We start from the raw sequence: 14,635 nt of genomic DNA on the forward strand, positions 1-14,635 counted from the left end.
AGTTTGAAGGCAGCAGTGAATATTGATCATGTCTTAGAGCATTTTTTCATTGATCTGTCAACAAATATGGGAAAATACACCTTCAGTTATATAGTCAGGGGAATTACAGTGGCCCTGCCTGGCCCTGAGAAGGGCACTTTTATGTTGAACGTAAGTCACCGGCTCTGCTCTGTCAGGGCCGGGGGCTTGTCTGGAGGGGCTGCTGAGAATGGAACATCGACCACAGGGCTACCAAACCCAGTAGGCGACATTTCTAGCAGTGTCAGCACGGCCCTGGGGTTTCACTGAGCTTTGGTTCCTTTCTTGAAAAATAAGGAGAAACTTTGTGTTACAAAAAAAATGACATGAGTGAAAATCTGATGTAGGTACTGGAACAAACTCTGCCTTTTATATTAATAATGGTATCAGTGAGTGATCCTTGCTGTATCAAGATGCCATAATATGTCAGTTCAGTTCAGTTCAGTCACTCAGTCGTGTCCGACTCTCCGCTACCCCATGAACCACAGCACGCCAGGCCTCCCTGTCCATCACCAACTCCCGGAGTTCACTCAGACTCATGTCCACAGAGTCGGTGATGCCATCCAGCCATCTCATTCTCTGTCGTCCCCTTCTCCTTTATGTACCTGTACTTAAAATTTTATTTACATAAAACACACAGGCAGGTGTGTTTATATATAATTTAATTTTATAATGATTTTAAACAGATATAGATATATAGATGATTTTGATTCTTAAGTCCATGAAGTAGGTTCTATTATTGCCATTTTACATATTAAGAAACTGATGCACAGTGAGGCTAAGGAGTAGCTCAAAAGTCATGCTGTGATGCAGATGACAGGGTTTGAATCCAGCTAATTTCAGTTCACCGTTTTATTAAGGATAATATCAGATGTATGCGAAAGTGTTGAGGATGAAAGAACAAAGTCTGTGCCTGTCCTCCCCTCCTGCCTGCAAGCCTCTCCCTTTTCCTCCTTCCTCTTCCTCCTCGCTCTCCGCTCCAGCGACACAGAGCAGTATTTCTGATGTTAAAGGCAGGTGACTTCCCGTGTCACTCTACTCTCTTCCTGCGCCCACGGCTATTATTACACTGTGGAGCAATGTGAGAAGCACCTTGACAACTTCTGCACCATCTAATAGTCCTTTTTTCAGTAAGGGAGGGTGTTAGGAACTCAAAAAGGATAGTGAACTAAGTGCTCCTGTGAGGTTAGTAAAATTTTGGAAAGGACTTCCCTGGAGCTCAGACGGAAAAAATATCTGTCTGCAATACAGGAAACCTAGGTTCAGTCCCTGGGTCGGGAAGATCCCCTGGAGGAAAAAATGGCAACCCACTCGAGTATTCCTACCTGGGGAATTCCATGGACAGAGGAGCCTGGCGGGCTATAGTCCATAGGGTCGCAAAAGAGTTGCACACAACTGAGCGACTAACACTAACTCAAAAGCAGCTTCATAACTAACCTTTACACTTTACAGATGAGGAAACAGAAAGGCAAAGTGAACAATTTGCTTAAGGTCACACAGTCTGTGCTGTGATGTCCTCTCGGCCTACTATCCTGTACTGGATACCACCACGGTCCCCTGGAACATGAGCTCCATAAAAGCAGGAATCACATCTGTCTTGCCAACTAATGTTTTCCCAGTGCTTACCAGAAAACTAAGAATTAATGAATAAACTATACTGAAATTTCTCACACTGGGATCCATGCTGTGATGATAAAAAAATCACAGGGAAAAAAACAGGTATATTTCCATGAGATGTTATTTCAGATTTGTTTGCTTCGTGGATCAGCTTCTATATTATGACTAATAATTTAAAATTTTATTTTTGAGCTATTCATGTTATGAATGGTAAATCTGCATAGATTTTAAACATAAAATGAGCCTATATCAAAGGTATTATGCAATCAAACATGACTTTTGACCTCTACCCCAGAAGATGTTGTGCTCTTAGATATTTTCATACAGAAGCGAGAAATCCAGTTTTCAGTGTGATGTCTGATTGTTAAATGATAACCATAACTACTAGCTTCACATATACAGCCCAAGGTTGCAGCCTCCTTCTCCACCATAGAAATTGCAGACTGGACTTGAGTTACTTTCTGGGTCATGCTGGATCCTGCAGGAAAGAGCCTTTATTTATAACCATGATGGTATAAGGGATGAAGTGGCTTAGGACCTAATGCCCTGATTCCATTGCCCATTATCCCTCCCTTTCAAGAAGCATCAGATAACAATGATCTGCCCCTCCCCACAACCTTGGAACTGAGAGAGGAGCATGAGTTCTGTGTGTGACCATCCTCACCAAGACACAGAGGCTATGACTGCCCTCAGCACACTGGCAATCGGCATATTGGTAGCTCCTCCCTCCAGTGAAGCATCCTCCGTTCCATTTCAAATCCAGATCTCAATGCTGCACCCTGTGCTCAAGAGGTCCAGGCAGAATTCCTGGGCTGTGTGATGCTTCTGCCCCATGCAGGAAACTGAGTCAGCAGGGGGAGGGCAGTTTGTCTGTGTCATGTCACATCCTTCCTTTATAGGCGGGAAATGCTAGACTTCTGCACATCAGTTCGCCGAATTAGAACACTATCGGACTAGAAATAAGCAGTGGTAAAACTGAATCATGTTCAGTTCATTGTTCTTTGGATCAGAGACTCAAAAGTAACCATGGGGTTTCAACTCTAACAGAAAGGCAGGATTTTTCGCTTCAATCTTTGTTCCTGCCTCCTATGGAATCTAGTAAAAGTTACCTGTGAAATATTTCGTTGTCTATGAACTATTTCATATCATGCCTCTGAGTCACAAAATCTGTCAAGTGTGTGGCATGTTAAATAGCAGCAGAGGGAGAAATGCATGTATATGTGATCACAATTTACAGTGTGTGTGTGTAAACAAAAGTAAATTCAGAAAATTTTAGTCAGTGCCTAAATATAAAAACTCCTGTTAAAACTCAATATATGTATTTCTGAATCACCCTCAGCTCTTCCAAACCACATCCATTAATTGTGGTGGAAATTAGGATAGGGAAAACCCTAAAAATACACAAACCTGGAGCCAAAGCAGTAGAAATCCTATTAGAAATGCCTGCACAGTTCAATCTCCATTGACATCTGTTCCCTGCATCATAGTCTTGAAACTCTTTGCCATCTTAAATATTGGGAGTTGTGTCTCACTGCTCTAGACATTGGTCCATGAGAACATGTAAGACCAAGGTCATCAAAATTTTAAATGTTATTGTTCTTCATAAGGGCTTTCCCTGGTGGCTCAGCTGGTAAAGAACCCGCCTGCAATGTAGAAGACCTGGGTTTGATCCCGGGGTTGGGAAGGTCTCCTGGAGAAGGGAATGACTACCCACTCCAGTGTTCTGACCTGGAGAATTCTTGATAAATCAATTTGCTTAATGCTAGAGATGAAGATGGACCAGCATTCTTTTTACCCTCCCTCTCAGCTTTATCAGGTAGCTTTAACCTGAAAACCCTAGAAATTCTTGAAGCCACTAAAGCAAACACTAGATTTTAGGCGTTTTTATTGAGAGAAAATTGCCTTTAAAAGTTTCTGCTTTGGCACAAATTACTAATGTGCTTAGAAAAATCAACGAAACTTCCTCATCATACCCGTATTTGTTGCCGTTGGGTCACTAAGTTGTGCCCAACTCTTTGCAAGCCCGTGAACTGTAACCCACCAGGCTCCTCTGTCCATAGGATTTCTGAGACAAGAATACGGGGGTGGGTAGCTATATCCTTCTCCAGGGGATCTGCTCGACCCAGGGATTGAACTCATCCTGAAGAAGCTCTTCTGCATTGGCAGGTGGATTCTTTACCTCTGAGCCCCCAGGGAAGCCCAGACCCATATTTACTAATTGTCTAAAAAAAGAATTTGCTTTCAAAAGATATACAGCGTAGCAAACAGAAAATGCTGTGTCTTACAGTCCCAATGAGGAGACATATTTGCCAAATGAAGGAGTTTTTATTTGAGAAATGTAGTCCTCATTGCCATGGTAAAGACATGTATTGCATGTCCTCTTCAATATGGCTACTGAGGCTCAGCTATAAGCCCTGCAATAAGCAGGTTATTCAATCACAGAGAATCTGAGCAACTTTATGTTCAACGACATAAAAGATTATGACTCAACTTTTTGGCTTCAGTGTTCAGGAATATATATAGACTCCTGTGATTGCCCATTGAGTAAAGTACAGTTTTCATTATTGCATTAACTTATTTTTCATCAAATGAAAACTTCAAAAATTATAAAATTCTAAGAATGCACTGGTATTTAACAAAAAAGAAACAGATTTCATGATGGTTCTATCAACTGGCTTTTAAGAATATTAGTCATGCGTCAGACTGATTGAGGTCCTACCCAAGCTCTGCTCCTAACTGGTTATGTAACCTTGATTAAGTTACTAAACATCTCTACACCTCAATTTTGTCATTTGTAGATTGGAAGTTTCCTAGTATCTACCTGAAGAGGTGGAGAGGGATTTAAAATGCTTAGCCCATTGCCCATAAACCTGTCAATGTCACATACTGGGGACAAACAGAGCTCAGTGAGTGAATAAAATGATTTGTGAAAGAAACATTTTAAGACATGTGTGGTGTCTTAAAGCCATACAGCCCTAAAGCAGGAGACTCGGTCATGTATACTATATTCTCAACACTTATCCATATGACTGACACATATGAGTAGGTGCTCCAAAAGTTTTCCTGAATGAATGCAGGTATAGCTTGGAATGATTGTATCTCATGTAAGCATTAAGTCATAATTTTAAAGAGCATTTTCTCTTGTACTTACTCATTTCACATCCATAAGGAAATGTTGCTGCCACATAAAGCAAAATGAAATGAAACAAATATGAAAACACAAAAAGTCAAACCTCTCACTGAAAGCACATTCACTTAGAGCAATAGAGCTCCTGCACGTGAGTCCTCATACCAGCATTATTTATAAGAGCTAAAAAGTGGAAACAACCAAAATGTTTCCAAAACCACCATTGTTTCCAATCATCCTTCCAGTGAAGAACGGATAAGGAGGATACGTGGCGTCACAGAGCAGCCTATGAAATGACCCTGGGAGCAGTGAAGATACAGGAACACCCCATGGAAAGACGCCACTAGGTGAACGAAGACAGGCAGAGTCATGCGCTGTCTGATTCTGTCTCTAGGAAGCGCCCAGGACCGCCAAATCCATAGCGACGGAGAACAGAGGAGCGCATGCCAGTGTCTGGGGGAAACGGGGAATGGGAGTGACCGCTCATGGGTACAAAGTCTCTTCCCGGGGTGGTGTTCTGGAATCAGATAGTATTGATGACTGCACAACTCTGTGAACAAGCTAAAAACCACTCAGTTGTAGAGTTAAAAGCATGAAGTTGATGATATGTGAATTATCTTTATAAAGCTGTTATTTAAAAAGTGATAGAGCTGAAAATACTCATTAATTACAGATCAAGTGTTGGGACAGAAAGAGTCCTGGGGGGTTCTAATCTGCCAGTATCAGGACAAAGAGACATAAGATGGTTATAATGCTTTGATTTTAAAGAGGAGGGTGAAATTTATGAAGAGGGTGTACCATGAAGCAAATTCAGCTTGCATTTCAGAATCCCTTAGTCTCCTGGGCCAAGAAATCAAAGACGAGGCAGGCTCTGCAAAACCTTCATCTATGCCTGTCAGTCGCACAGAATCAAACACGAGGGATAAAGGAGAGGTGAGCTTCAGAGACCTCCAGAATGCCAGGATGAATTTCTCTCAGGGAGTTTCACTCATTGCAAGCTTCAGTGAGAGCCACACATTTCTCTGTTTTCTGCCCCTCTGCTGTGGGAACTTTGCGAATATGTTAAGAATTTAGAATCCCAGTCAACAAGAGTCCATGTGCCTTCTTTTCACTAACACACCGAATGTTTGCTTGATCACCGAATTTGACACAATTCAAAAGGATCAGAGGCCTCAATACAGAGATAAAGATAATATGTCAGGTTACATGGTCATGTTTATGTCCAGAATTGCTCACAGCACAGATCCTCAAGACCAGAATCGGGGGTCTATAAAGAGCTGCCCTGATGACAAGATGAGGGTGGAGCTGTGTCGGCATCAAGTAAGCAAGACACCTCATGCACAAACTGTTCACTGACTAGGCTGCTCAGACCCACAGGGCCCTTGAAAAAAGGAATATCTTCTCAGGAAAGCATCTTCATGGGACTCACAGCAGCAGCATTTCTTGAGCAACCGTAAGAGTCGGATAAGTCAAGGGAAGACAGTGTAAAGGTCCCAGTCACTAAAGATGGCGTGTCTGCAGGTGAAACTCAGCAAGACACAAAATTCTGGTCTGAATTGTAAAAATCAGACAGGAGCTTCAAGGTCATACATTCATCCATGAACGAGGTGCCCTGGGAGTTTTCATCAACAGGCTGGGACATATTTCAGCATATATCAATTGAACTGTCATTGAACAGAGTTAATGTCACTTCCAGGAATTCTCTGCCATCTAGAGAAATGTGACTGGGTTGGAAACAGGCATTTCTGGAGAAGGCTTTTAGATTCCTCTTTTCACTGTCCCCTCCCAGATTCCTCTCTGTAGACCAATCCAAGAATTCCAGGGTTCTTGGCACTGAGCGTCAGAGCTGGAAGTACTTTGACGATGCCTCTGGCATAAAACAGGGGCTTCCCAGATGGCTCAGTGGTAAAGAATCTGCCTGCCAAACAGGAGACATGGGTACCATTCCTGGGCTGGGATAATTCCCAGGGGAAAGAAATGGTAACCCATTCCAGTCTTCTTGCCTGGGAAATCGCATGGACAGAGAAGCCCACTACAGTCATAGGGTCGCAAAAGAGTCAGACATGACTTAGCAAATAAAAAACAACACAGCTAGCATAAAACACTGAAGACAGAAACAACAGCCCCTCCCAGGGCTGCCCACAGCAGAGCCCCATCCGTACTCTGGGTTTGCGCTCAGCTCCCCTGAAGCCCTCTCTCACCGTGTCACTCAGAGCACAGTAGTACACAGCCGAGTCTGACGCCTGCACTGCCCGTTTCTGCAGGTGGAAGGAGCTGTCACTCCTAACAAAAGAGGCCTGAAAACCTTCATGCTCTGGCCTCTGGTTTGTCATTGAGCCCTTCAGGAGGAGTTGAGGAGCTTTGTTGAGATGCTGGACGTACCAGAAAAGATAAGGAGCTGAATCAGCAGTCTGGTAAGTGCAGTTCAGGGTCATGAGAGCCCCCTCTGAGGCAGTCACTGGGCCTTCTGTTTGGTTCACTGAGTCACCATTGGTTCCTCCTAGAAGAGAATCACTTTGTTATCGTGGAAATGTACAGGAGAAGAGTTTCCAGCCAGAGAAGAAAAATAAAACTTACCTATAATCATAAGAAAATGAAAAATCATTAACATTTAGGATAAAGTGTTGCTGCTGCTGCTGCTGCTGCTAAGTCACTTCAGTCGTATCCGACTCTGTGTGACCCCATAGACGGAAGCCCACCAGGCTCCCCCGTCCCTGGGATTCTCCAGGCAAGAACACTGGAGTGGGTTGCCATTTCCTTCTCCAATGTGTGAAAGTGAAAAGTGAAAGTGAAGTCGCTCAGTCGTGTCCGACCCTTAGCGACCCTACAGACTGCAGCCTACCAGGCTCCTCCATCCATGGGATTTTCCAGGCAATAGTACTGGAGTGGCTTGCCATTGCCTTCTCCGGGATAAAGTGTTACTTACTGAATATTAAGATGATCAGAAGAACTGAGTGAGTGGCAGAAGGCATGTTCGCAAAAGAAAACGACCCTTGTTCCCTGGATACACCCGTCTAACGAATCTAGTCTCCAGCTGGGTGTTACAGAAGCTCCTCACTCAGAAACGGAGAGCCCCTTTCTGTACTGCAGCAATATTCTGTCTTGTGGCTACAAAGCTGGCAAGTGAAACCAGCTCCTGAATACAATGAGGAACCGCATCTGAAGGAAGCCCCGCCCTCTGGTGGTCATCGTGAAAATTGCACCACAGTCAGGTCTGACCTACTCCTGATAATAGCTTGAGGGGTACATACAGGAGAATGGGACAGGACCCTAAGAACAGACTCCTAAACATAAGCGTGCTTAGGGAAATAGTCTATTATTACTTGAATAATTTTTTGCATGGTACAGGTATCTCTAACTTCTCAAGAAACCCCAGTTACAATTTCTAGACAGAATAGTCAAAGATTTCTTCCTTCCATGTCTCCAAGATTCCCATGAGTCACAGAAGGATCCCCCTGAATGGAAAGTACTTCCTCCTCTCCTCAAGTTCTTTACCTGAATTAGCTCTGTTCACCCCGAAGACTCAGTCAACACGCCTTGGAGGAAACCTTATCTATGGCAGTTCGCAAATAATGTGTGGTTGAATGATAAGGTTATTATTACATACCCGACCATCATAAAATGACACATTTGTAAAAATGCCGCAAAAAATAAATAAATAAATTGCCATTACTTCTTTTTCACAGTTAAAGGTAGAGTTGACCTTACAACTAGAAAGCTGGACAAAATATATTAAACAAATTTTGGACCTTGACCATCAGGTGGCACAGAGATAAGGAAGAGAGATGAGACGCGCACTCACACTGCACCGCTTACCTCGTGGGGGCAGCTTCCAGGCACCAGCGTGTGAGGGGTTTACCACAACGGTCTCACTGTGGGATTGGGAGGGATGTGGACAAAAAGAACGAAAGGGAGAGAGATAAGGGCATGTGGCAGCATGAGGAGGGAGGAGGTCCAAGGTGAGGCTTGGGCTAAGTAATAATCGGCAACAAAAGAGAGAAACCTCAGTGAGTTTGGTAAACCTCCCTGAAAAGATCTCCTTTGGGGCCCCTGGACCACACTTGGAGGGTAGCACTTGTCACATTCTTGTTTTAATTCAACTAAGTATTTTTTTTTAGAAAGTCGAGTTCAGATATATTAACCAGGCTTGCTTCATTTCAAAGGCTTGTGTGTGGTGTTTATCAGGCGCCTGTTTATTCATTTTATTAGCGATTCAGGAATCTCAGTGGAAAGAACTGTCTGCTCAGGGTCTATCAGCCTGTTTGTCTAGGTTCCTGTGCAATTATCTGTGCAAGTGAAGTGAACCCAGCAGAAGATATAACAAAGTCACTTCATAGCTGCTTCTTTTTCTAGGATTTACTTTATGAAAAGTATGGTTGTATTACGGTAAGAAGTCAAAACATTGTTCTTTGCTGACATAAACCATTTTAAGGCATGAAGACTTTGTGGCTGCAGTCAGACGTGAGGTTGCCTTACACGGGTTTTTAGGGCCGTGCTGTCAATCCAGTAACAATGGCCATGACTTAGTCAGTTGAACTAAGAACAATTTCAGGAACAATCTTCTTCAAATGTACCTTTCCACCTACAGAGATTTTCTCACCAGTTAAAATGAACTCCTACTAAAATTAGAGTTATTTTTTAATGCACAGCTCTTTGCTGAGTTGTCATTTGTTTTGTTTATGGCTGCCCTGGGTCTTAGCTTCAGCTTGTGAGATTTAGTTCTCTAACCAGGGACTGAACTTGGGACACCTGCATTGGGAGTGCAATGGACCAAAATTCCCCTGAAAATTAGGGTCTTGAGTCAAGTTATCATGGTGGTAGGACTCTCTCTGGCTCAGCAGATCACTTAGGTGCTCTTAAACTTTTGTGCATGTTCAGGAATCCCTAGGCTCCAGCATTCATTCTGGAAATTTAAAGAGTTCTCTACAACGTGTAAACCAAAAACCAGACATGATTCCTATCTCAAATTGCTTTCAGTTGACTGAGGAGCAGGTAAGCAAAAAAAAAAAAAAATCCTCTGCCCTGTCTGTAGTCCCACTAGCCTGGACCCAGAGATGTGGAATGAGAGATCAGACCAGAAGCTGACACAGTTACCACCAGGGAAATAAACCCTGCTTGGATACTTTTTTTCCACTGTAAGATTTATTTTTGTTTTTTCATCTCCCCCTCCCTTTCTCTGGCCTGTTTATCAAGATGTTGAACCCCCAGTGCTCAGGTGGCCAACATCCAGTGTGCAGGACTCCAGGATGTTAGGGAGGAAGTCTACACTGACCTTCAGGTAGGTGTCCAGACATCCACCCTGTTAAATGGGGATGGTGACTACATTCCCCAGGACCATTAAAGCTACTGTATTAAACTCTGTATTTTGATTGCTGTGTTTATAAATTATGAGATGACAAATAATCAGTGTCTAGGCCACATCTCCCTGACTGCCTGGCAGTAAAACATATCTCTTTTCACACCTTCTGTGTCCCCCACTGTCCTTCCAGAAAGTCTGGTCCCCAAAGGCATGGACAGGAGTTCAGCCTTCAGAGATGCAGAGGGGACTCTCTGTGCAATGGGCATGATTGTATCAGAGACGCAGAGCACTGACCCAAGTGGCTCCACATTCTTGCTCATGAGCAGAGGAGTGGGGAGATGTTCCTTCCTTGGGAGGGGGTGATACTTTCTCCTAGTTTCTTGGAGCAGGTGAAAATCTCACACTACTCCAAAGAGAGCTTATTGTAAGAGTGCATAAACACTTTTTCCATATATCAGAAATATGACTGACTGATGAATAAATTTCCCCTGAGGTGATGTTATTATTGGAAAAAAGAATATCTGTGCCCTGTTTGCATACAAACAATACACATCATGCCTGCAATGTTTACCAGCTGGACTGCTCTGACCCACAGGGCCACTGACAGAAGGAATTTCTTGTCAGAAAACTCTCCTCCTGGAACTCACTTAGGTAGCAGCATTGCTGTAGCAGCCAGTGGGATGGAAAAGTCAAGGGAAGAGAGAATAAAGCTCCTAGTCACTGAAGATGGAGTGTCTGCAGGTGTATCTCAGCAAGACATACAATCCTAGTCTGAATTATAAAAACCAGAGACTACCGTCCAGATCACACAGTCATCCATTAGTAATGTTCCTGGGAGTTTTCATTAATAGGTTGTGAAATATTTCAGCATATATCAACTGAATTGCCACTGAAGAGTTAATGACACTTCAAGGGATTCTGTGCGTTTTGGGGGGAATGTGAATGGGCTGAAAACAGGCATTTCTGGAGAAAAGCGCTTAGGTTCCTCTTTACACTGTCTCGCCCCAGATTCCTCTCTGTAGGACAATTCAAGAATTCCAAGGTTCTAAGCTCTGAGCTTCAGAGCTGAAAGTACTTTGACGATGCCTCTAGCACAGAACTCTGGAGAGCTGCCCACAGCCTGGCCCCATCTGTGCCCTCGGGTTTGTGTTCAGCTCCCGCTGCAGCCTCTCTCACTGTGTCACTCAGAGCGCAGAGGTACACAGCTGAGTCTGCTGTCTGCACGGAGGATTTCTGCAGGTGGAAGGAGCTGTCACTCGAGATATGAGTGGCTTCAAAGCCTCTGCTGGTCACCTTCTGGTTTCCCGATGAGCTTTTCAGGAGCAGCTTGAGCTCTTTGTTTTGGTATTGGACATACCAGAAAAGAAAAACTGAATAGCTGGACTGATAAGTACAATTGAGAGTCAGAGATGCCTCCTCGGGGAGGGTAACAATGCCTTCTGTCTGGGTCACCGAGTCTCCACTGGTCCCTCCTGAAAGAAAATATCCACACACACAAGTGCGACTTTGTTGTCTAAGGAAGAGGGACCATCTCCCACTTGATAGAGGTTACATGACATCCTAAAACCAAGGAATAGAACATCTTAGAAATGTTAAATAAATGTTACTTACGCATTATCAACAAGATCACAAGTCTTAAGCACAAAGCAGACAGCATAGCTGGCTCAGAAGCAGTGGGAGGCTAAGTTTGGGGCTATACGAAAGTTGAAAAAACTGTTCCTCTAGTTTCTTGATCTTTTGTTGAAGTCTTCAAGAAAATCTTGGTTCATGTGTTATGCAAGACAAATTCCCCTACAAGATCATGCTGTAGGCTGAGAAAGAAATGTTCTCAGAAATGAAAGATGAATTTATATCAAACCACCAACGAAAGGGAGCAGCGCCCTCTGTCGTTTTCCCTCTGTTCCTGCAGTCTGCTGTACATCTTTCGATCAGTTCAGTTCAGTCGCTCAGTCGTGTCCGACTCTCCGCGCGACCCCATGAATCACAGCACGCCAGGCCTCCCTGTCCATCACCAACTCCCGGAGTTCACTCAAACCCACGTCCACAGAGTCGGTGATGCCATCCAGCCATCTCATTCTCCGTCGTCCCCTTCTCCTCCCGCCCCCAACCCTTCCCAGCATCAGAGTCTTTTCCAGTGAGTCAACTCGTCGCATGAGGTGACCAAAGTATTGCAGTTTCAGCTCTAGCATCAGTCCCTCCAATGAACACCCAGAATTGATCTCCTTTAGAATAGACTGGTTGGATCTCCTTGCAGTATAAGGGACTCTCAAGAGTCTTCTCCAACATCACAGTTCAAAAGCATCGATTCTTCGGCGATCAGCTTTCTTCACAGTCCAACTCTCACATCCATACATGACCACGGGAAAAACCATTGCCTTGACTAGACGGACCTTGGTTGGCAAAGTAATGTCTCTGCTTTTTAATATACTATCAAGGTTGGTCATAACTTTCCTTCCAAGGAGCAAGCGTCTTTTAATTTCATGGCTGCAATCAGCATCTGCAGTGATTTTGGAGCCCAAAAAAATAAAGTCTGACACTGTTTCCACTGTTTTTCCATCTATTTCCCATGAAGTGATGGGACCAGATGCCATGATCTTTGTTTTCTGAATATTGAGCTTCAAGCCAACCTTTTCACTCTCCTCTTTCACTTTCATCAAGAGGCTTTTGAGTTCCTCTTCACTTTCTGCCATAAGGATAGTGTCATCTGCATATCTGAGGTTATTGATATTTCTCCCAGCAATTTTGAGTCCAGCTTGTGCTTCTTCCAGCCCAGCGTTCCTCATGATGTACTCTGCATATAAGTTAAATAAGCAAGGTGACAATATACAACCTTGACGTACACCTTTTCCTATTTGGAACCAGTCTGTTGTTCCATGTCCAGTTCTAACTGTTGCTTCCTGACCTGCATACAGGTTTCTCAAGAGGCAGGTCAGGTGGTCTGGGATTCCCATCTCTTTCAGAATGTTCCACAGTTTATTGTGATCCACACAGTCAATTTACCCTGAAAAAGGAGCTCAAGTTGTAGGTATAGAAGGGAAATAGGTATCTGGGATGAGCGTAGGGCTCAAGGAAGGAAGCACCAAATAATTTCTGCAGACTTCACAATGGTGCCCGAGGCTGAGACAGTTGGTAATTCTTCTGTCTTTAAGATGCAGAGAAATACAGTTCCCTTAAGGCTTTCCAGGCCCAGCATCTATTGTCTGATCACATTGAGCATAAGCTCATTTAGGCAACTTAAGTTATAGTGTGAGTGTGAAAAAAGACTGACCTGAGATCTCTTCTTGTCATTTCCCTCACTGGTCCCCTAGAACCAGGGGATGAGCTGTCTCTGCCTAGAATGTTCTTCCTTTCTGCCCAGAATCTTTGCCTAGGCAACTTTCTATTCCTTCTTTAATAACCAGTTTACATGCCAACTCCTTGTGAAAGTACTGATCCAGTCCTTCAGGCTGAGTTAGGACCCACCTCTCTTCCCACCATACCATGTATGCACATATATCACTGTCGTTTCTACACCATACTGGAATCATTTGTGTGTTGTTTTTCAAACTAGGTTTGATGCACCTGAGATCAAGAACTTAATCCTATTCATCTCAGTGGCCAACTTCTCAAAATACACAGAACTCTAGTTCAGAGCAAATGGTTTAAAAATATTTGAAAAATGAATGAATAAGTGAATGAGTGGACACGTCCGGGTGTACAGTGATCTGTTTATGAAGTTTAGTCTCTACCAGAAGTAGTTCTCAGGCCCGTGGTGTGATGAGCTTCTTCCAGCGGCATGTCTAGGATCTGAACACAGGGCCATTAGGTATTTCTATCCAACCAGTCCATTCTAAAGGAGATCAATCCTCGGTGTTCATTGGAAGGACTGATGCTAAAGCTGAAACTCCAATACTTTGGCCACCTCATGCGAAGAGTTGACTCACTGGAAAAGAGTCTGATGCTGGGAGGGATTGGGGGTAGGAGGAGACGGGGACAACAGAGAATGAGATGGCTGGATGGCATCACCGACTCTATGGACATGAGTTTGAATGAACTCCGGGAGTTGGTGATGGACAGGGAGGCCTGGCGTGCTGTGGTTCATGGGGTCGCAAAGAGTCGGACACGACTGAGCGACTGAACTGAACTGAACTGAAGGCACAGTTCTTCGTATAAGAGACCAGTCTCATACTGACTGTTTAAAAAATATTATAGCACCTTTATACATACAAAACTCAGGCTAAGTATAAACATCTTCGGTTCACAGTTCTTAATCACCAAAGTGAAAGTCTCTTAGTCCTGTCCGACTCTTTGCGACCCCATGAACTATATGGGGCTCTCCAGGCCAGAATACTGGAATGGGTAGCCTCTCCCTTCTCCAGGGATTTTCCCAACCCAGGGGTCAAACCCAGATCTCCCGCATTGCAAACGGATCTCTACCAGTTGAGCCACAAGCAAAGCTCTAGAATATGGAGAGGTAACCTATCCCTTCTCCGGCGAATCTTCCCTATCTAGAAATCGAACCAGGATGCAGGTGGATTCTTTACCAACTGAGCTATCAGGGAAGCCCATGCATATAAAATACAAAATTAATAAAA

The 14,635-nt window shown here is 43.8% G+C and overlaps 1 gene segment (V, D, J or C); it reads right to left on the reverse strand.

The window, feature by feature from the left end:
* Positions 1-663: 663 nt before the first annotated feature.
* On the reverse strand, positions 664-11,947 carry LOC129563151 (T cell receptor alpha variable 18-like). The segment is given in 5 exon segments: positions 664-2,113; positions 6,964-7,262; positions 8,579-8,634; positions 10,709-11,533; positions 11,673-11,947. Coding segments are annotated over 4 exon segments (381 nt in total).
* Positions 11,948-14,635: the final 2,688 nt, after the last annotated feature.

This window comes from Moschus berezovskii, chromosome 9 (assembly GCF_049115385.1).
Source record: "Moschus berezovskii isolate FMDL1 chromosome 9, NW_MosBer_1.0, whole genome shotgun sequence".
In the NCBI taxonomy this organism is placed as follows: Eukaryota; Metazoa; Chordata; class Mammalia; order Artiodactyla; family Moschidae; genus Moschus; species Moschus berezovskii.